The following is a 22,434-nucleotide window of genomic DNA, read 5'->3' on the forward strand; positions in this document are numbered from 1 at the left end:
AAGTTCTTTGTTTTATAATAATTTTACATATTCAGCTAATAAATGTTAATGTACACTGAATGTATATAAATCTATGATGTATCTATCCTTTCAAAATCTGAGTATAAGTGTAATTAAAAACTGAGGCAACCACAAAAAAAGAATAGACAGGGATCTTACAATACAAAGAGGATAGTTGACTCAACTCACCTATACATTATACGAACATGATGCTCAGTTCACTTACTAAAGTCAATACTAGAAGACATAGCCCTACAAATTCATGTAGATTCATGCTCACACAACCTTGTCGTCATCATCATCATCATCATCTTCATCATTATCATCCTCATTCCTGGGGACTTCTTACCTTACTGTTTATGCTGTCTTTCTGACTCATGGATGGCTTTAGCTCTTCTTCCTCTGTTCACAGTCTCATTCTATTCCTCCTCATTCTTTTTTTTTCTTTTCTTAAAACCTAAAATATACTCATTAAAGCATTCAGATATCTCAAAAATCTGTCCTGGCCACTTTTCTGTAAGTCATTGCTTTGAGTCTTTTGAAAGCATCTGTCATTCCTCAGTACATGGCTTTTAGGAAGTCATCTTCTCCATCTTGCCATGTAATGATGCTATTCGCACAAAAGACAAAAATAAGGTGACCGTCACTGGCACTAGCAATCATGGTCTTATTTGGAGACTCTAAGTGGAACTTTTCACTGGTTACACCACGAAATTTCTTTGACCTGGCCCCGCATCTTTCTTTGCTGGTTGTACTTTGTGGTCTCTTAAATTCTCTTTCATTATGGAATTCTGTCTGTTCATCAATATCTTCACATCTGCTTGCCAACAGGCATGACACACATGCCTCTGACCTAACTTGTTTGGTGGGGGGGGGGGGGATAGGGGGAGCAAGAGTTCAGGGTCACCGTCATTTACACAGTGAGTTCCAGGACAGCCTTTGAATCTCCATCACGAAATAAGTAATCAAAAAGCACCAACTTCTGTTTCTTGGGATGTTTTCCCCATAGTTGTAGGCCACATAAATGGGTATAGCCACTCTGAATGTTTGAGTGATACTTGGTGAGAGGAATTGAGGCCTTTCATTGCCAAACATCTGCCTGATATTTCACTGTACCTCAGTTAAGACTTCTTTCCATTTCGTACTATTTTCCATAGAATTGTATAGACACATTAGACTAGACACAAATCTAATTCAGCTTTCTGCTGTAAGTGTATGTACTCATGTGTGCTTCCTGCCTAGACTAATTATATCAACATTATACAAAGCCTTTCAGAATTGACCTACAGACTAAGTAAGAATGCTTCAGTTATACTTACTCAGAGAATGTAAACGTTATGCAATGATACAATGATAGCATCATTTAATCCAAAGGGGATATAGAACAGGGGTTAATGAGGAATAAGAGAGGGCAAGGCAGATATTATAGACTACACAACGGGGAGCTGAGTTATGACTAAGATATACACAAGAAATAATTACCTATAAAAATAATACTATCAAGGGCCTCAAATAGAAACAACAAAGCAAACACTCATACTGAACTATGACAAATTAGAATGTAGGGCAGGTGAAGTGGAAGATGAAAAGATACAGAAGTGGCCTAAGTCAGAATCTGCAGAACAATTCAAGTAAGCAATACACAAAAATAAATGCAGATTATTTGAGACATCATAGTGTTCACAAGGATCAGAAAAGACACAATGTTGCTATTTGCCTTGGCAGCAAGAGGGGTTTCTTTCTCTGAGTTAGTAGTATTCAAGTTGCTTCCTTGTGTTGTCTCACATACATGTACATTTACAGAATGCTATCATGTGTGTGATACATTTTATAAAACCTGTGTTTAGTAAGGATTGTTCCAGCCCAAGTTCCCTAGGTATGGGTAAGACTTCTGATATGCAAATTGAGGTTTCATTTTATACATTGAAAATGTTGATTTATCCCTAAACATTATTCTATTCTTAGTCTTCAAAACTTTAATTGTATGTGTGCTGGGATCATCTTTGCTTTTATGTCATTTCAGCTTCTTTCCCTCTCATCTTTTACTTCATTATCATTAGCTCACAGACATTTTATCCAGTTGGACACAGCAGTTTGGTTAAATGTCTTATTTTTCCTTTTTTAATGAGCCTTATAAATTTTTTCTTTGATTCTTTTTCTCTTTGGATGCTTGATAACTTGTCACCAAATATATTTTTTTTGTCTTTTAACCACTTTCCCCTAACTTTTATTAAATCATTGTAGCCTTCATCCCACCACCTCTTTCTGGCTCATGCCTCTTTATTTTGATTTTTAATATGTGTTTATAAGATCTACATCCACATCTATCCCTATCAATAGAAGGAGGTAGGAAGATAGGATTCTAAATTTTGATTTTTTTAGGATTGTTGTACATCAGTATTATTTTTTAATTTTGTGTTTGTTTCATAGAGGAATGGGATATCTGATGAGCTGGATTCTCACCTCTATGCCATCTTGCATTCTCCTGGCATCTCCTGAGCAGGAATTTTCACATTCTTGGATAGGGTGCCAAGGCCAAGGACATTCTTTTCCCTCAATATAATGAACTTCTCATTTTCTAATGACTGACATTTTGGGCAGTGGTGAGGATAATACGTTTGGTATGTGTTAGATTTTTCTGTCATTTCTTTGGGGTTAGTGGTATTTCCCAAATAGGGGAGCATTGCTGGTCACCTGTCCTACATTTCCTGTTCCCTCAAAATTTAAAGTCCATGGAAGTTTTTAATTTTGATCCCCTTGATTTTGTGTTTCTAATCATCAAAGCTATGAAGTACAATGGACCAGACCTGCACTCAGCATTGCAGCACTTGTTCTGTTTGGGCCCTGCTTTCTTCTGTGTTTATCTAGTGTCATTTCATCAATACCTTCTCCATGGAGTATTTTCAGCATCTCAATCCCTGCTATATAGACACATGGTCATGTCAAAGGATAAGCAACAGATTTACTGAAATCTAATGAATACATTTGTGCTAAGTTTGAATCAGAATGGCCCCCATAGGCTCATAGATTTGAATGCTTGGTCACCAGGGAGTGGCCTTGTTGGAGGAAGTGTGTCAATAGGGGTGGGCTCTGAGATTTATAAAGCCTATGCCAAGCCCAGAGTCATTTTCATCCTACTGCCTGAAGATCCAGATACAGAACTCTCAGCTACCTCTCCAGCACCATGTCTGCCTGCATGCTGCCATGCTTCCTGCCATGACAATAATGGATTGAACCCCTGAAACTGTAAGTCAGCCCCAAATATATGCTTTCTTTTACAAGAGTTGCCATGATCATGATGTCTCTTCATAGCAATAGAACAATGGCTAAGACAATATGATACAAGGTCATTTTTAAATGTACATTCTTTTGTACATCTTATAAAGGTGAAATTCTGGGTGTCTAAAAGAGTTATTTTGATGACAGGAAGCTAATCCCCTCTTAATGTGTGGAAAGTTTATATGAAATAATTGAAATTTAGTTAACTGTTGCTAGCTTAGGGGCCAATCCAAACTAAATTAGAAATTATTTTTCAAAAATGATTCCATAATTGTCATACAGCATCAGCAAAATTTAGAAAGCTTAAATTATGATTAAGTCATCCACGAGGAAACTTCAAAATATATTATTGCTTAAAACTATGGACTAATGTTGGTTCCTATGGAAAACTACATACATGCCTATATTGTATATATGTGTGTGATCAATGACTGGGGGAAGTGAAGATATGGGGAGAAAGAGTTAAAGATGCACGTGGTAAGAGATGGAGGAAGACAGAGAGACACTGAGATAAAGAGATTGTTAGAATGTCTGCCTGCAGACACTGAAGCATAGACCAAAACTCAATTATTCTGTGGATGAAAAGCAAAGAGAGGGTATTATCAAGCTACAGGCTATGACTAGAAAAAAACTGTCAAGAGTTTAAATGGGAAAAATAGAAACTGATAACTAAAGAACATTCATAATGAAATGCTATGTATAATGTAAGTTCAATTTTCTTACTTTCCAATGACATTTGGAGTGGCATCTTCACTCCCTTTTAGCTCTGAAAAGTGGATTTTCTTTCAGTGGAATACAAAATGGAACCAAATTCTGTTTTAAAGGATGATTTTCATACTAAACAAGACAAAGCATGAATAGGGATAGAATAGTCACAGATACCGTCTCACAAAATGTAGGTCAGAGTACTTTTCTGTTTCATTGAATAGTTTACATCCCATTAAAATCCTTTTAAAGAATTGATTTTATATTTGGTGTACTCTTCTTTATCCAGCAGCTCATCCTATTTTTACATAGATGGCACTGTGGAGAGTGACTATATGGTGACTATCACACTCAGTATCTTCATTGCCCCTTGCTGAAAGAAGGGAGTCACTGTCTTTAGCTACATACCCACTGCTCAATCCATGAGACTCCAACGGATCACTCTAAACCCACAGAGAAAGTCCTAGTTAATCTCAGTTAACAAAGCATATGGAGCAGATGTGAGTGTCAGAGAGAAACTTATGGGGAGGAGGGGAAAACACAAGGGAGAGAGAGATGTGAGGGGTGAGAGCAGTCAACATGCACTCTGTATGCATGTAAAGTTGTCTAAGACCAAATTTAATTAAACATTAAATAAAAACAAAATCAACCAATAATACTTGTTAAATTAATTTTTAAAAAGGCTTGTTTCAGATTATTCCTTGCAAACATAGTACCTGAAGTGAACTACAGATCCAGAAACAGGGCTCATAGATGACAAAGGCTTTCAGCATATACTACATTCCAAATGAAGGCATCTACTGACATATTCTTTTCACACCATGCTTTCTATGTTGACTTTTTAAAAGATTTTGAACAACTGTACAATTACATCACTTACTTTTGCATGAATTATCTTCAAATATTTACTAATCAAGTCGTTTAAAAGCAGTGATTTATGTGCATATCTATTTTGTCATTTATTATAAAAGAATCACACATGGTAGCTAGTCCTTGTTACAATGTCTACCATGTTATATTTTCATTTTAGTATTATTTAGAACCTTCGATTGAAACAGAATTTTTAGGTCATTCAAATTTTTACTTCTTGGATCTAATACTTGGAAACTGATTCTCAATCTTACCACTGAAAAGCATTCTGTGTTACCACTTAATTATGATTTAAAATTGCACTTATTCATTATTCCATCATAAAGTTGTTTTGCGTGAGTGCATTGTGATATAATAGTTTCATACATGTAACATGTCTGTCACAGTGTAGTTTTCTGTTCTGTGGTTCTAGTAGCAACATGAAGACTAAGTAAGTTTTGTTTCAGTTTTGTATTCCTTAGCAACTGGTAAGAGAAGCATTGCACATCTTACTGCTCTTTGGTTAATTATGTGAAGACATTTACAACCTGTTTTTCAACATTCTGTTTCCCTTAATGACCTCCATTTTCCTAAAGGATGAGTGTAGGTAGCTAGGCAACTGCAAGAAACGTTCTCTTGAAGATTTTGCCTTTATTGAAAACTTACTCACATACTGGAAAGCCCCTTCCAAGGAGAAATATTCTGGAATCAGGGTAAGGATCTCTTCACTGTCAGGATTTAGTTTCCACATACATAGGACTCACAGTCCACCTTTCAATCCAGACTCAGCAGCTAGGCAAATTTTTGGCCTGGGAAGACCCAAACCCCAGACAGAACTGTTCTCATTGGTTGCATAAAGTGACGTTGACAGGAGTCTACTCCCTGGAATATTCCAGTAAGGAGGCTTCAGCCCATGAAGGATTAAGGGAAATTTTCATAAAAACATACTCACAACACCACAGAGACCAACATCTTCATCAAAGTGCTCCCAAAATAGGTCAGTGCCACTGAGAGGGCTCCCTCATTGAGTAGACATGCTTAAAGCCATCCTACACAAAGGTAGGTGTCTTGGGCAAGTGACTCAGGGGTCCTTGACCTTGGGCTCAGTAACCTGTGCCTGTTCACATGTGGCCATCTCCTCTTCAAGAATTTCCACAATTACCTTTTTCTCTTCATTTTGTTCAGTCTGGGTTTCTTATTCTTTTTTTTTTCTTTTTTTTTCTTTTGCAATACAGTTCAGTTCTATATATCAGCCACGGATTCCCTTGTTCTCCCCCCTTCCGCCCCCCTCACCTTTCCCCCAGCCCACCCCCTATTCCCACCTCCTCCAGGGCAAAGCCTCCCCTGAGGACTGAGATCGACCTGGTAGGCTCAGTCCAGGCAGGTCTAGTCCCCTCCTCTCAGGCTGAGCCAAGCAACCCTGCATAGGGCCCCAAGTTTCAAACAGCCAACTCATGCAATGAGCACATAACCTGGTCCCACTGCCTGGATGCCTCCCAAACAGATCAAGCCAATCAACTGTCTCACCCATTCAGAGGGCCTGATCCAGTTGGGGGCCCCTCAGCCATTGGTTCATAGTTCATGTGTTTCCATTCATTTGGCTATTTGTCCCTGTGCTTTATCCAACCTTGGTCTCAACAATTCTCGCTCATATAAACCCTCCTCTTTCTCGCTAATTGGACTTCCAGAGTGTGGGGTAGCCTTTTAAAGTTGGGTCACTACAACTTCTTAGCATCAAACTGGATTATTTCTCACACAGTTTTATTCTCCCTCCCTACCATCACACTGAACTAGGGTCAGTTAATGGGGGTAAAAGAACAAGCACTTATTACCAGAAAATGGAGAAAACAAGGGTCTGAGGCCTGTGTATCAAGCTACAATAGGTTGATGACATGCGTCAGTTTTTCACTCATTGAAAAATTCTCATTTTCATATGAGCCTCCCACAGCCACTCAAGCAGGCAGGGATAAGGGATGAGGACCTTGAAGTCTCTTCAGTTTTCAGGATATATGTACAGGGTCCTACTGCCATGGTGACTCTACAGAAAACAGGGTCAGTCTGACTGTGCTACTACATACAAAGTCCCCAAACATTTTTAAACATCTACATTTCTTCTGGAATATATATGCAATGCCATCATTATGAATTGGGGTTTCAAATACACTGATTTGCAATTTCAGGAATGCCACAGGCCACAAATTCTGATGATGTTGTAATAGGTATCAGCCACTCACAAGCTTCAGAGAGAACATGCCCTAGTTATCCATTTCTCTGGACAGATAGTGTGTTGGCATGAAACAGTGTGATCCCTGCTACAGAGTGTGAAGGTAAGAGAGTATGACATAATGGCTTCATAAGAAATGGTGCTGTGTTTACCAAGGTTCTGGACTTGTACATCTGTAACTTTCTAATTCCATGTTTACTTTTCCCTTGTCACTTGGAGAAACTTGGAAATTTCAGCCATGTGACAAACATGTAGTCATCACCCGCTGTCACACATCACTTCCCATACAATTACCTCGTGAAGTCCGTCATCTCCATCATGATCATACACATCTTCTTGGCGAGAACAATGATGTCATTGCTCGTATCGTCCCAGATCTCGATCTCAGCATCCAGCTTGCTCTTCACCTTTTTGAAATCAGCGACTTGCTCGGCAATCTTTTCCCTCTCTGCCTCTGGCAGTTGAGTCATCTTAGCCTGAAATGTGGTAATTCAATTTAAAATCATTCCTCTGCAAAGGCAGCATCTTAGGAAGAAGCAGTCACTACAGGACACACACAGAAAGATTTCACTTAAAATCAAGGTACCTAGAGCCTAAGTCATCCAATCTAAAGCTTCATATTGGATTCAAATGGAAAAAGCTACACAATTTTAAGTATTTGCTCTCAAACTATACAGTTACATTTGAGGTTAGAAAGGTAGACATTGATGTCTGATGTTTTAATCCTCTATTATAAAATAACCTGCTACTATTTTTCTAATATATCCAAATTTAAAAATGATTACCATTGAATCTGAAGCATGACATTTGTTAAAAATGCATATTCTTCATATACTTTTAATTATGTTAATAGAACAGATCAAAAGACAAAATTAAACAAACTCTACTTGAAATGACACTATGTCTACTTATCTATGTGTGTGTATTTGTGTGTGTGTGTGTGTGTATACACATATATATTCTTAAACACTGTATATACATTCATAAACAATTACAGCATATGCTTACATAAACTTATAGATTATACGTATATTTTGTACGTGCAAAAAATTCAGATCAACATTAGCATATACACTGTTCCCATGGAAGAATAAGAGTAAAGGGCAGGATTTATGAAGGGCATCCTTCCTTATTAGTATACCAGGTCTAGAGGTGCTGCTCAAGCAGCAAACATCATCTGCTTTGGCATGATAGCACTGCGTGGCTATGTTACATTCTTAACAGCATGCAAATTGCATCTTCCCATTGCATCTGAAATGAGTCTTTGGTAGGAAACCATGCAAATTCTAACACCACCAAATTCTCAGCCTCGGCACCTAGAATCTGTCAGTTTTATCAGATAGGGAAAAAAAAAAGAATCTTGAAGTGAAAATGATTTGATACTTTAAAGACCATAAAATTTCATGAAGCTGTCCTTTCAATTATATTGTCAGTTAGGTCCAGGTCCAGTCCTAGCAATACACACACACACACACACACACACACACACACACACACTCATTCATACACACATACTCAGACACACACATACACACTCAGATAGACACACACACAAACACACTCACATACAAATACACACTCACATATAACATATATAGACACATGCATGTACACAGAGAAGGCGCGCGCGCGCGCGCACACACACACACACACACACACACACACACACACAGATACAACCATGAACATCTGCACATACACACAAACACACATACATATAAATACACACTAGAATTCCAGATATTTTCTAGTAGTAAGTGTATGTAGATGGAAAAGGGGGATGTTTTAAAATGGACAAAACATGACTCTTGAAGTTTCTTATTAGACTATTTACATAGAGTATATGATATTTGCAAGTGTTTCTGGATTCTGGTGAATGAGCATCTACAGCTGGGAAAGGAATATCAGAAAGCTCGGTGATTTTCTGAATATTAGGCTCAAATAGTAAAAACATTACTCACAGGATCAATAGTATATAATCACAAAAAAAGCTTAGCTAAATTAAATAAAGAAATTAGGCTAGGTGAGGTTGTATACATCTTTAATCCCAGCACTCAAGAGGCAGAGGCAGAAAGATCTCTGGTAGTTTGAGGCCAGCTTGGTCTACATAGTGAGTTCTAGGCCAGCCAGGGCTACATAGAGATGCCATGTCTTTTAAAAAAATTAAAACAATGGTAAGTAGAAAATACCAACAAAAATACAAATCAAAATATCCATATGTATGTTCTGTCATTTATTATTAGCTTATTAGTAACCTAACCTAGGCTCTCAACCTGGTGTCATTAAGACTTGCAGGATTAGGATGCCTTGGCTGGACGTCTAACACAGCAAGTAGAACCAACAGTAAGGCTTTCTGGTGTGGTTTCCTTAAATTCCTTAGCATAAGCCTCACATGTATTAAGCATTCATTAAATGACCTATTTCTTATTCAAAAGAAAACTTATCAATGTGTATTCATATTCCCAGTACATTTTCATTCTATTTCCTTTGAAGACAAAGGTTAAGCTTCCCAAGGCTAGAATTTTTTTTAAGATTTATTTTATTTTTAATTATTCATATATGTTTGTGTATGTGTGTCTATGTGTGGGGGGGAGTGTGTGGAGAGAGTGCAGAGGATGTTCGTGTGGGGGTGTGTATGAGCACATTGGTGACAGTGGCTGTGAGGGACAGAGGTGAAAGTCCCCCGTGGGGCTGTTGTGACAGACAGTTGGGAACTGAACTCAGGTCTTCTTCAGGAACAGTGTCTGCTCTTTAGTTGCGGAGCCATCTCTCCAGCCCAGAGGCTAGATTTTTAATTATTGAGCTATACAATTTTTCCTTCTTAGCAACTGAAAGTAGTTCTTTTTTTTTCCTTTGCTTTCTCTCTTAGGAAATGTGTCCTATACAGAGTGTTAGGAGCCAAGCAGCTTTTACGACTGTTGGCATATGGTAAGGGACATAAATGAAGACACAGCTCACTACTACCAGAATCAAAAGTAATGCACAAGTATGTTAAGTAAATTGTAAGCTATCAACCTGTTAAACGAGCTTCGAAATAGAAATAGGTTTTCTCCATCTTGAATACTGGTCATTATTTTTCTCTTCTCATAAAATGTTTATACACTCAAGTACTAATAACTGTGAATAGATTCAACAGAGGCATTGTTGTATATCCTACATCTGAGAGGTAATGAGTCTGTGGTGCTGGCTGTTCTAGGTTTATTATTATCATCATCATCATTATTATTCCTAAGAATGTCACTGATCTCCTATATGATCTCTAGGAAGTCCTTAATCCCCTTGCATAAATTTCCTCAGATAAATAAAATAAAATGACAGTAATTATGACTTCCACCCTTTCTTGAGGAAGCCCAGTAGATTACTGGATAGCATGCTAATAGAACTGTCATAGATAGGAAAATCAGAGGTTGCAATGCAATATACACTCAACTCACATGGTGAGTTACAATCAAATGACTTTCAGCTCTGACAAAAGATTGGTCAGAAGTTGAGCAAGAGTTTGTAAAATTGAAAGTTCTGGAGGATTCTAGTTTTTCTTTGCACAGGACAGCAACAATAATGAAACATTAAATTACTGTCAAACACCTTTTACTGAAGGGTTTAAGTGGATCTATGAATAATTTATTAAATGCCATCAATCAATTTCAATCACTAGAAAAATTTAAAAGTAAAACCCAAGAGAATACTTGATGCTGAGGATTCCAGATTTAAAAAAAAAAAATGCATTCTGATTTTGTACAAGGTAAGAAAAGAAATAAGAAAGAAGCTTAAGACAAATAAGGTTAAGTAGAAACTCTGACATATATAGCCAGGTTATCTATAGGTCTAGGCTCAGTATCTATAAAACAGAATTCTGATATGAATAGCTTTGTGGGTTCTTGTCATATGAATGATGCCTCATTGTGTATCTATTGATTTGAGAACTTAAAACCAAAGATGATAAAAAGAAATAGCCATCAACAACTTGTGCCAAACTCTCTCTAGGCATCCTTTATTTAACTGAGGTCCCATCTTCATTAAAGCCCCATAAGTATCAGGGTTATCCCAATTTACACATAGGGAAAATTAGTATCTCCAAGAGACTCAGCAGTTTAATAAGAATCTAGTGTCAGGCAATTTTTGAACCAGGATTCAAACCATTAAGTGTAGCGGGGAATTCTTCTTTTATTACCATGCCGAAAAAACATGAGTAATACCTTCCCAAATGCACCAAAACATCCACATTGTCCTTGGAGATACTGTCCAATACACACACTTCTCAGAATATATCTGTTTTCTTTCTGCAATCTTAGCAGCTTCCTTCCTTCCTAGACTGTGTTGTGAGTGCCTACATTTCTAGAAATATTTAATCACAGAGTAAGGAAAACCAAATCTAGCCAAACAAATCTACACATTTGATTGATGTTTCTCAAAGTAAGTGTTCCATACAGGCTAGAAATCTCACGGAATGCAACCCTGGCTTTTCTTTATTATTCTATTCTGCTAAGGACAAATTGTGTTCACATCATCTGCTACATTTCATTGTATGTCCATCTCATCCTATGTATTTCCATCTCTACTTTCTGGCATTAATTTCTTCTTTCATTTGAATGTTTACTTCAATTGAAATAAACAATTTAATTACAATACTTACCATTTATTTAATAAGAAAATAACACAGGAAAACATTTAGGCCATAAATATATCATTGAAACTATTTTTAATTATTTATTTTATGTTTTGAAATTTTAATATAATTACAACAATCCCCCTTCCCTTTTCTCCCTTCAAAACATTGCATATACCCCTCTGTGCTCTTTCAAAATTAGTAACTTCTTTTTTATTAATTGTTGATACATACACACACACACACACACACACACACACACACACAACCTGCTCAGTCTATACAATGTTACTTTTATGTGTGTTTCAGCACTGCGCATTTGATATCAGATAACCAATTGGTGTGCTTCTCTGTGGGGTAACTATTTCTCTAGAATTATTTTTACAGTTTGAGAAAACTCTATGTTCCTAGCCACAGAATCAAATAAAACATATCATTAGTACACTCTAAGCCTTTAAATGTCTTTATCTAATGATCTCCTAGAAAGATAAGCAGTAATTGGATTTCTGAACCCAGAGATAAACAATCATAATCCACAAACTCTTGTATTTGCTGTTGCAGGCCGAGAACTCATATCTGACCTGCAACTTAAGTGATGCACACATTTATGTTCTGCTTGCTGACTTGCATGGATGGTACTCCACTGTGTATACAGGACAATACTCCACTGTATAAACAGGATAGTATTTCACTGTGTAAACAGGATGGTACTCTACTGTGTAAACTGAACAGTACTCCACTGTGTAAACTGGATAGTATTCCTCTATCCTACATAAACAGGCAGGTGTTTCACAGTGTAAACAGAAACAGCTCTCCATTTTGTAAACAGGATGGTACTTCACTATAAACTGGATGACATTCCACTGTATAAACAGGATTACTCCACTGTGTAAATAGGATAGGATGGTGCTCTGTGGTGTAAATTGGATGGTGCTCTATGGTATAAAAAGGATAGTACTCTACTGTGCAAACAGGACTGAGCTCTACTGTGGGAACAGGATGGCATTCCACTGGATAAACTGGACGGTATTCCACAGTTTAAAGAGGCAGGTACTGCACTGTGTAAGCGGGCATCATTTGTTTTGTTTTTCTCTGCCTTTTTGAAGATATTCCATTTTTACCTTTTGTGGGCAGTGAGTAATCTTGGTTCCTTCTTCAGCTACACATATTCTTGCATTTCTTTTGCATATATAAATAGATGTAAAACTGGAGTGTCACAGGGCAATTAGTAGGAACCTTTGTCTCATTCCTTCTTTCTTACTTTCACACTCTGTACCCTCCAGCTAAGCAAAATGCTACTTGCTGCATATAAACACCTTGTGGTGCATCCATTTATTGTTTTTTTTCTCTTCTCTTCATCTTTTTTGGGCTAAGTTTTATCATCTTTCTAGGCCTATTTTAAACAGTAAATAGCACTTTCTTTAGTTTCCACTCTATGTAGAATTTAGAATGCCTTACCAGTTCATTGTTTATAGACATTTACGGTGTTTTTTGTTATTGTCTAATCATTAATGAACACAAAAATACAATTTCCTAAAGCCAATTCTTTGAAAACAGAACCACCATTAACAATAGTGACAACCTACTTTTTATTGTTTTGATTTTTGATACTCTTGCCTAGAATATAAGTTCTCTGAAAATAGGAGCATAATTGATAATAAATGACTTTAATTTGGGAGTTATTAATAGGGTTATCTACAAGCTAGCTTGTTCTGGTGGAATAAGCCATTATCCCAGTCACTTGATAGACCAAGAAAGGAAGATCAGAAGTCTAAAGCTGTCCTAGGCTATAGACTAAGTTCAAAATCAATTAGCTTACTTAGTAACACTCTGTTTTTAAATCAAAACAAATACAGAAAATATGGAATGCTGGAGAAATACCTCAGTGGTAGTCCAGCCCAAATGCATGAGAACATGACTTCAACTTCTAATAGTTAAAAAACATAATTCAAGACCTCAAAAAATTATACATTCATAATATTACATGTATGAGTTTTGTACTTTTCTTTGTGGCTTACACTATACAATATCAAACTCCAAGACATTCTATGCCCTCTTATGGCATCCTCATACACATACAAATGTGTACAGCTCCCCAAACAGATACACAAACCAACCAACAAATAAAGAAATAGTAAATAAATAATCCTTTAAAATGAAAGATAAGGAGAAGATGGCATAATAGGAAAAAAGTATGAATTTTCACATAGATCTTCACTCTACTTTAAATGCTGACAAGTGTGAGTCATAAAGCAAGGAACTTAACCATTCTAAACTTCAGTGTACTGAGCAATAATAAACTCACATATGAAATGTGTTTGGATGAAAGGTATATGCACGCATATATACAATAGAACCAGAAGTTTGAAGGTCTTTGGTAAGTGGTGCTTACCAACAGAACACAGAATATTTAAACTAGCCTAAAAGACTTTGAAAAAAAACTCTTGGAGGAGTGGAGGGCACACTATTTACTTGTCCCAACTCACACAGCCAAGGCACAAACCAAAGTAGGACTTAGCAAATGAGTCCCATAGTCACAAAGACTACAGAAATACTAAGTTGTTATATTCATCTAATTACCCCTAATACACCCTTACATATTTCACACACTGTACAATTAAGGAACTGTATGTCCCAGAGAAGGTAAATGGTCTTAATATATTACTAAGCAGGATAGGAGAATATGTGATATTTAATTTCATATACTAGCAATTCTGTTTTTACTACTTTTCTGTTTTCCTCAACTATAAACTTTTTATGAACAATTAATTCCTAGGTACATCACATGACTTTATAGTCTCCTATCCAAGAAACACAGAATTAGAATTTTATTAATAAAAATAAACAATTTAAACTATGGTTATATACATATCACAAAATGGAAATTATGACCATAAAGGTCAAATGTAAATCATTCTCTATTTAAAAAATGGCCTCTCAAATACTCAAGTATTTTACTTCATATAAAATAATTATATGTGAAGACAGTTTTCATCTAACTTTCAGGAAAGTATAAAATCCACAAAACACATTTGGGCTATAGACGGAGAGACTGAACACAGACTGGATATCACATAATTTTAGGAGATGATTGTTAAGTTTATTCTATATGAGGCTATCCATAATGTTTGGACTTGACTATAATAATATTAAGATATGGACTGCTACAGTGTTTCAAATTACTTTGAAGTGATTCAGAAAAAAACCAAATAGTGGACCTATTATATATCATCTTCCAAAATCGATTATCATGACAGGAAGACTATATGCCCACAAATAGTACTCTTAACTGTATATTATATTACATGTGTTACAGTCTTGCAAACTTGGTGACTTTGGTTGGCATGAGATGGTCACTAAAGTCCTGAGAAGCTTCTTTGGGAACACAGGAATACTGACTGTATTTGTCTTCCCAACGAAGTGAGGTCCAGACAGCCGCAGTACAACAATGACCTCATCAGATCTGACCAGCCTCTAAGGTTGTTGTGGAACTATCTATATCTTTCTCGCTTCATCTCTTACTTTTTTTTATCTTTTTCTTATCTCTTTTAATAACAGGCATGCACTACTTTCTGAGGCACTTTGTTACAGTTTTGGCAATTGCTAGCTATTAGGCAATTCTTCACGCCTCCTCTCCTTTCTCGCTACCGGACAGCCTGGACTCGGCACTGGAGAACGGAGAGGAGGGGATGTAATCTGTTTTCCACAGATGATTTTCGTTCCATGAAAACAATCAGCAGATGCTGTTAACTGTTCTTTTTCTTTCACTTTTTCCTTTTTTACAGTTATTCGTTTTCTTAACTCTTTTTCAAAAGTATCTTATCGATAGAATCAATATCGGGGCTCCTTCAGAGTTACCACATGTGTCTCAGCCCCCTCTGTAAAGTGACCTCCAAGTGGTAGATGAATCCCGGCTAGCCAAGAATAGAAGATGGCCTTTGTGCAGGATACAATGTTTACTCTGCAAAGAGCCTAAAACTGTCCTATTTACTTTTATTTAATACACAACAGAAATGTACATAAAAAAACTATAACTACAACACATCTAAATGCCTGCACATTTAATTCTTTGAACACTAGCTGCTGTGAAGATTTAAACTTATTTAAATACAATTGCATTGAGCTTCCCTAAATCATTATTGCAGGGTGCTGATAGGCTCTTGTGCTATGCAAGCAGACAGTATATAAATTTTTGAGGAATTCAATAAATAAATATTGGGAAGACTGTATGCAATTCAAACAAGGTCTGGAAACCCATTCATTATAGTATGTAACTCAAATCTTATTCTCTTCCACTTCGCACATAAGCTTAGTTACCTGAATTTCATGCCCCAGTTTACAGTAAATTGGTTGGAAGTAGACAAGAGGCGTGTTAGTCTGAGCACAAGGACAGAAAATAAAACAGGAGACAGACTGTAAGATACTGGAGGTCTGTAAGTTTACACATGAGCTTTCCTGCTTATTTCAGCAAGTCCCCACCCATCCCTCTATTACAGCACAGTACAGTGTTTGATAAGAGTTGTGACCATGAATTACCTTCAATGCACTCAGCCAGCATTCAATGATGTCTACTGAACAAAGTCACGTGCTACCACCCATGCAGGCAAAGAGCTTGCAATTACTCCGGTGCAGGAAATACACAGTTTATATATTCAGGATTTCCAGCTATTCAAGGAAGGAAGCACGGAATATAATTTGGAAACAAATTCTACTGAACCCTTTATTCATTTAAGTTGTGAAAAGCTATATAAATTGTGTCCCACTAAAATAGGCATAAAAAGACTTACATGACTACTATTTCTAAGCATATTTTTGTGTTTTTACAATTTCTTTTTAAAATGAATATGACTACAGAAAATGTATAAGTGCACTGAATGAATAAATGGACGTAAGTATATTAACATATTTTCCCACAGTGCAAGGGAATCTGAATTTTTCAGTCTTTTTCATAATACTTTGTGTCAGTATTTTGAGGAAACAATATGTCATTTCAAATACTGATGGCATTCACCTGCCCATAAATAGAATTCAAATATGTATGTACATGTTGGTATAGTTTAATATTCAAGAATGGAAAAAGATAATATAAATGCAATTATCACTTTATTTAAAATTAGGCATAATTCTTGTAAACATTAACATCTATCTCTTAGGATTATGTGTCATATATTATCTCCAAGTACATATAGATTATGAGGTATCTAAAAATTTGTATGGAATACCACCTACTTATCAAGTTGTAGGTTTTTTTTCTGTTTTGTTTTGTTTTTGTTTATTTGTTTTTGTTTTGGGTTTTTTTAAGACAGGGTTTCTCTGTGCAGCTTGGAGCCTGGCCTGGAACATACTCTGTAGCCCAGGCTGGCCTAGAACTCACAGAGATCTGCCTGCCTCTGCCTCCTGAGTGCTGGGATTAAAGGCATGCACCACCACCACCACCTGGCCAAGTTATGGGTTTTAAAATGTAGCATAAAACGGTTTTATGCTATTGTGGAAATTACATAAACATTGTTTCTTGGTGACTACCCTAACCGAGTAATTACTGATGCTTCTATTCACTTGTAACCTAACATCCACAGTTAGTACACGTTTCCATATTTTGAGATTTAAGCAAATTATAATCAAACTGCTTTCTCTTTTTTTTTTGTTTTTGTTTTTGTTTTTTCGAGACAGGGTTTCTCTGTATAGTTTTGATGCCTGTCCTGGATCTCGCTCTGTAGACCAGACTGGCCTTGAACTCACAGAGATCTGCCTGGCTCTGCCTCCTGAGTGCCAGGATTAAAGGCGTGTGCCACTGCCACCTGTCAAATTGCTTTCTTTTTTTTTATTTATTTTTATTTTTTATTTATTTTTTAATTACACTCATGATATTCATTAATTATGCACATGATATAAATTACATTTGTGGTGTTCATTGATTACATTCACAGTATTCATTCAATAACTATATGATATTCATTAATAGCATTAATTGTATTGATTTATTACATTCACAATATTATATCCTGATACTACTGTCTGTTTGTGGGTCTTATCCATCACACAAAACAGAGATTCTATACTTAGGAAATCATTGCTCTATATTCCTTTCTTCTCCATCTTGAGATAATGTCTAATCTTTCTGTCTCTATGAATTTGTATATTCTATATGTTTCATGTAATACAATTCTATAGTATTTGTCCATTTTAATGTAAACACATTTTATGTACAACTGCAGGATAAATAATACTCAGATAGGTTGATATACAAACCGCTTTCTTATACTAAAAATTTTGAAATCATTCATGAACTTCATACACATTGTGTTGAGACTACCTCTGTAGCCATTTTTCTTTATCCCTATCATTCTGTTCTCACTGTCCTATACATTTCACTTGATATTAACATTTGACTGTAAGATGTCATCACAGGACCCACAAACACACCAAGCCACAGAATTTTTACTAACATTCACAGGGCCTAGCTCTGCCCATGCAGGCTCCCCAGCTGTCAGTCCAGAGTCCATGAACTCCCACTAGCTTGGGTCAGCTATCTTTGTGGTTTTTCCCATCATGGTTCTGACTCCCTTGCAGTGGCAGTGGGACCAGGACTCATTCTGGGTATAAGAACTAGCTTTTTAGAGCCCATTCCCTATGGTGTAATGCCTTACTCAGCCTTGATGCAAGGAGGAAGGGCTAGGTCCGGCCCCAACTTGGTATGCCAGCCTGTGTTGACTATCTAAGGGAGGCCTTTACCCTCTATGAGGAGGGGATGGCCGTATGATGGGGGTAGGTGGGAGAGAGAGTGGGAGAAGGGGAGGGAGGTGGAACAGGGGTTGGTATGTAAAAGGAAAGAAAAAAACTTTTTTAAATAATAAAAAAATGATGCCATCAGGACAACCTAATATTATAAACACCTTTAAGATCTCTGTGTCTATCATTTGTGTATTTGGCAAAGTTTGTTAAAGTGTATTTAGGAGCAACATAGAGAGTCACAATACGAGAATGGAAATAAAATTACAGCCTCTCTGGTTTTATCAAGGATGTAGAATATAGAGAAAAGTATGGCTTCTAGTATTTACAACAAAGCAACATAAGCTACAAGCCTTAGATTTTCACATAAAACAAATTAGAGTGGATACAGTATACACTGGGCCCACACAAGACTGGCTCTATCAACAATCAGTTATGGAAGGGGGAGGGCCTTATAGATCCCTGCTCTTTAATGGTGGGCATTGGCTATTAATAGTGGGTTTTTTTGTGTGTGTTTGTTTGGCTTGTTTTTTTTTTTGTTTTTGTTTTTGTTTTTGTTTTTTTATGAGGAGGAAGTTTTTAGTTGTGTACCCATTGCTGAGGCTACTAGGCTCCAATGGCTAGCTCCAAAGCCATGGTCACACAGATGGCCCTGGTGGAACTCAGTGAGTCACACACACACACACACACACACATACACACACACACACACACACACAAATGATTAGATATGAATGTGTGAGGGAGCTTTGTGAGAAGTCTGGTGAACTGGAAGGTAGAGAGACAGAAGAGGTTATAAGGGTGAGAGTGCTCACTATGCATGGCCACATGTGTGAAACCATCTAAGAAATGTTACTTAATTAAAAATTAAATATTTGATGATCATTGTCAGATACAATACTCATGACTCTAAATTTAAAATTAAATAGCAAAAATTTCTTTTTAAAAGTGAGACAATACATAAAGAGTTATGCTAGAAGAAATTGCAAAGAATCCTTCAAGCAAGTATTGATTAAGTTAGGAAAGAGTTAGCCTTAGAATATCTCAAAACTCTATCAATAAAACAACACCCGAAAGGATTTCCAAACAAGAATTAAATATTAATTGTAAAATGTGAATTTTTCATTCTTATTCAAGATTATTAACAAAATGCTTATGCTAGGGAGAAATAAATCATGAGTAGAAATGATGAGGAGAAATCAGATAGATAAAGAGGCAGAAAAAGAGGTATATAATAACTGGGAAGGCACGTGGTAGAACTTGGAGGTTGGTGTTTGTGGGTGTAACTGAACCATTCACTACTCATTCCTTTGGATGAAGCATGCTTCAAATATACCCAGAAAATGTTAACACTTGTTTACATAATGAGTTAATGATGGAACACTGTGAGTATCCGCTGTATTTATATTTTGTTATATTATTGTATTTATATAATTATATTCTACAGCTTCTTCTGTGATGTTTTGCTTTAATATCTGAGGATAAATGAAAGGGGACATGGGAGTCTCTAGACTGCTATGTATTTTATGAGCTGTACTGACAGCTCAAGCAGTTCTCACAGATGTAAATTTAAGTGCTGAGTTACAATAGCATGTTTTTATATTTATGCTTATCAATAAATACTCATGCTATCTATAGGTCAAAGAAATGTCACAAGGCTTGATACAGACTAAATTTTACTTCTTTCTGTACTATATCTCAGTTAAAGGATTTCTCTCTTTATGTGGAGTGTTGGTAATTCAATTCCATTATTTATACTCCTGTGAAGTTATTCTAGATGCAAAAAAAAAAATCTGCTCTCCATATTCCTTGAGTTCCATATGGGCAGATTCAACCAACTATGGTTAAAAATGTTTAGAAATAAGTACTTCTTCACTGAAATGCATAGGTTCTTTTTCTCTTCTCATAACTACCTGAGCTATAGAAAACTGACTACAGTATTTTTAGTCATTATGTTACCAATTATTTAGAAACAGATTAAAGTGAATAGAGGATGCATGTAGCAAGCATGCCACTATGATGTCATTTTAAACAGGAGATATGAACTTCTGTAAAGCTATGTATTCAACGGTGTTCTTGAAATCTATCTCACAGAAATACGGAAAAATAACTGTATCTACATCAAAATCTGGCATAATTACTGCCTGAGATTCAAAAAAATTCTTTAAAAAAATCCTTTTGTGGATATGAAACACAATAAAATACTGGGTTAACAGAAAAACCTACAGCAACAGCAACAACAGTACTCTAAATTTGTCCATATGGCCAGGGCGCACGAGAAAATTAAATAAACAAAACATAATTCTTCCTGTCTTCTGGACATGAATTCAGAGAGGCAGACATCTGGACCAGAATGGTACTTAGCAGCAGACAAGAGTTCCTCAAGTAAAATCCCATTTGGGACTGGAAATGAGAACCTCTGCTGAAGAGGCAGCATCTGATATGAGAGTTTTAACTTAGACTGAGATGGGATACAGATGAAGCTGTGTCTATAGATGAGCACAAAAGGGAAATAAAACTAAGTCTTCAATTAGTTAGGCTCTCAAAAGTAAAACTCCAGGCTACTTGGAGCAAGCTTTCAGAAAGATGAACACCATTTCAAACACAGCCTATGTGCAAACACCGCACAAACAAAATCTATGGTAATTGGGAACATTTTCAAAGTAAAAGATGAGAGAGAATTATTTTTTGCCTAAGGTTCTCAAGCAGGGGATTTCACAGGCTGTGAACAATGTTTTCTGTTTTTTGGATTTTTTTTTTGGTAGTAGAATACACGATATGTTTGCAAATCATTCTGTTTTACAAACAGGAGTATGTAAAACACATTCACAAAAAAGCAAAAATAAAAAGAAAGATAAAAACCTCATCACCAAAAAACTTACTAGCCACCAGCATGTCCACAATATAACCTAATTCAGTTAGCACTCCCACAGGATGTCTTTGTCAATTATCAGTGCTAAATATTCCCTAACATCATCTACTGAGTAGAGACCAGAGTTCCTGCTCCATATTCCATGCAATATGCAGGCCAACATTATAACAGCTCTGTAAACAAGACAACTGGTAAGAAGTCTCTACTCATACAGGTGCTTTGTGCAAAGATGTCGAACCCTGGCTCAGACTGACCTCAGGGACTCTCCAGATTGTACAGGCAGAACTCTCTGGTGTGCTTGTCTGATTCTCGATGTTTCTCTTGCTTTCAGCCATTCTCAATGTGATGATAAGCAACAGAGCAACAATGGGAAGTTCTACTCCATCGCACAGGACCAGACAGAAAAGAGGGTCACTAAATCTATTCTGCAACTGTATTACTGTATCATCAGGGAAAGTGGCTCAATAGTTTGTATCTAAACCTCAAGATGTTAGGTCAATTATTTATAGTGTTCTTTTTAATTTTAGTAAAAAAGTAGTTTTAGTTAGTCTGACTGGAGAATTAATAGCTACTATCAAAGGACAGAAAACAATTTTTCTTCATACACAAGGCTTTACTAACCTATGCCTTTTCCATATTCAGGAAAGGCATACAATTTTCCATTAATTCAATTTTATTTATATTTTATGTGTATATGTGTTTGCATGCATATATATGTATGTATGTATGTATGTATGTATGTATGTATGTATGTACACCACATGTATGCTCAAGGAACCAAAAGAAGATGTCAGATCCCATATAACTGAAGTTACACACTGTTGTGAGCTGCCATGTGGATACTGGGAAGCAACCCTAGGTCCTGTGAAAAAGTAGTCAGTGATCTAGTGATCATAACTACTGAGTCATCTGTAGATCCCAATGTATTTTTTAAAAAGCTGGTAAATTTAAATGGAAATGCAAAAAGAAAACATTTCTCCCTCTTGTATATTTGCTTCATCTTTGTCAGTTAAAATATACATCAACTATACATAATGGCATGGATTTATTTTTCTCTCCATGTTACTCTCTTATATTATATTATTATTATAGCTAATATCTCTATGTTATGTTTATCTCATTGATACTACTTGTGAATTTACAAAGTACTCTTTTATATAATAGAGATTT

The 22,434-nt window shown here is 36.3% G+C and overlaps 1 protein-coding gene across 2 annotated transcripts in view; it reads right to left on the reverse strand.

The window, feature by feature from the left end:
- Nucleotides 1-22,434, reverse strand: part of Ctnna3 (catenin alpha 3) — a 1,349,586-nt gene that overhangs the window by 108,366 nt on the left and 1,218,786 nt on the right. For both annotated transcript variants that reach the window (XM_059281472.1, XM_059281473.1), the window contains exon 15: nucleotides 7,352-7,533. In XM_059281472.1, coding sequence (XP_059137455.1) covers nucleotides 7,352-7,533 — 182 coding nt within the window. The remainder of the gene's footprint in view (nucleotides 1-7,351; nucleotides 7,534-22,434) is intronic.

This window comes from Peromyscus eremicus, chromosome 16_21 (genome assembly GCF_949786415.1).
Source record: "Peromyscus eremicus chromosome 16_21, PerEre_H2_v1, whole genome shotgun sequence".
NCBI classification, from domain to species: domain Eukaryota; kingdom Metazoa; phylum Chordata; class Mammalia; order Rodentia; family Cricetidae; genus Peromyscus; species Peromyscus eremicus.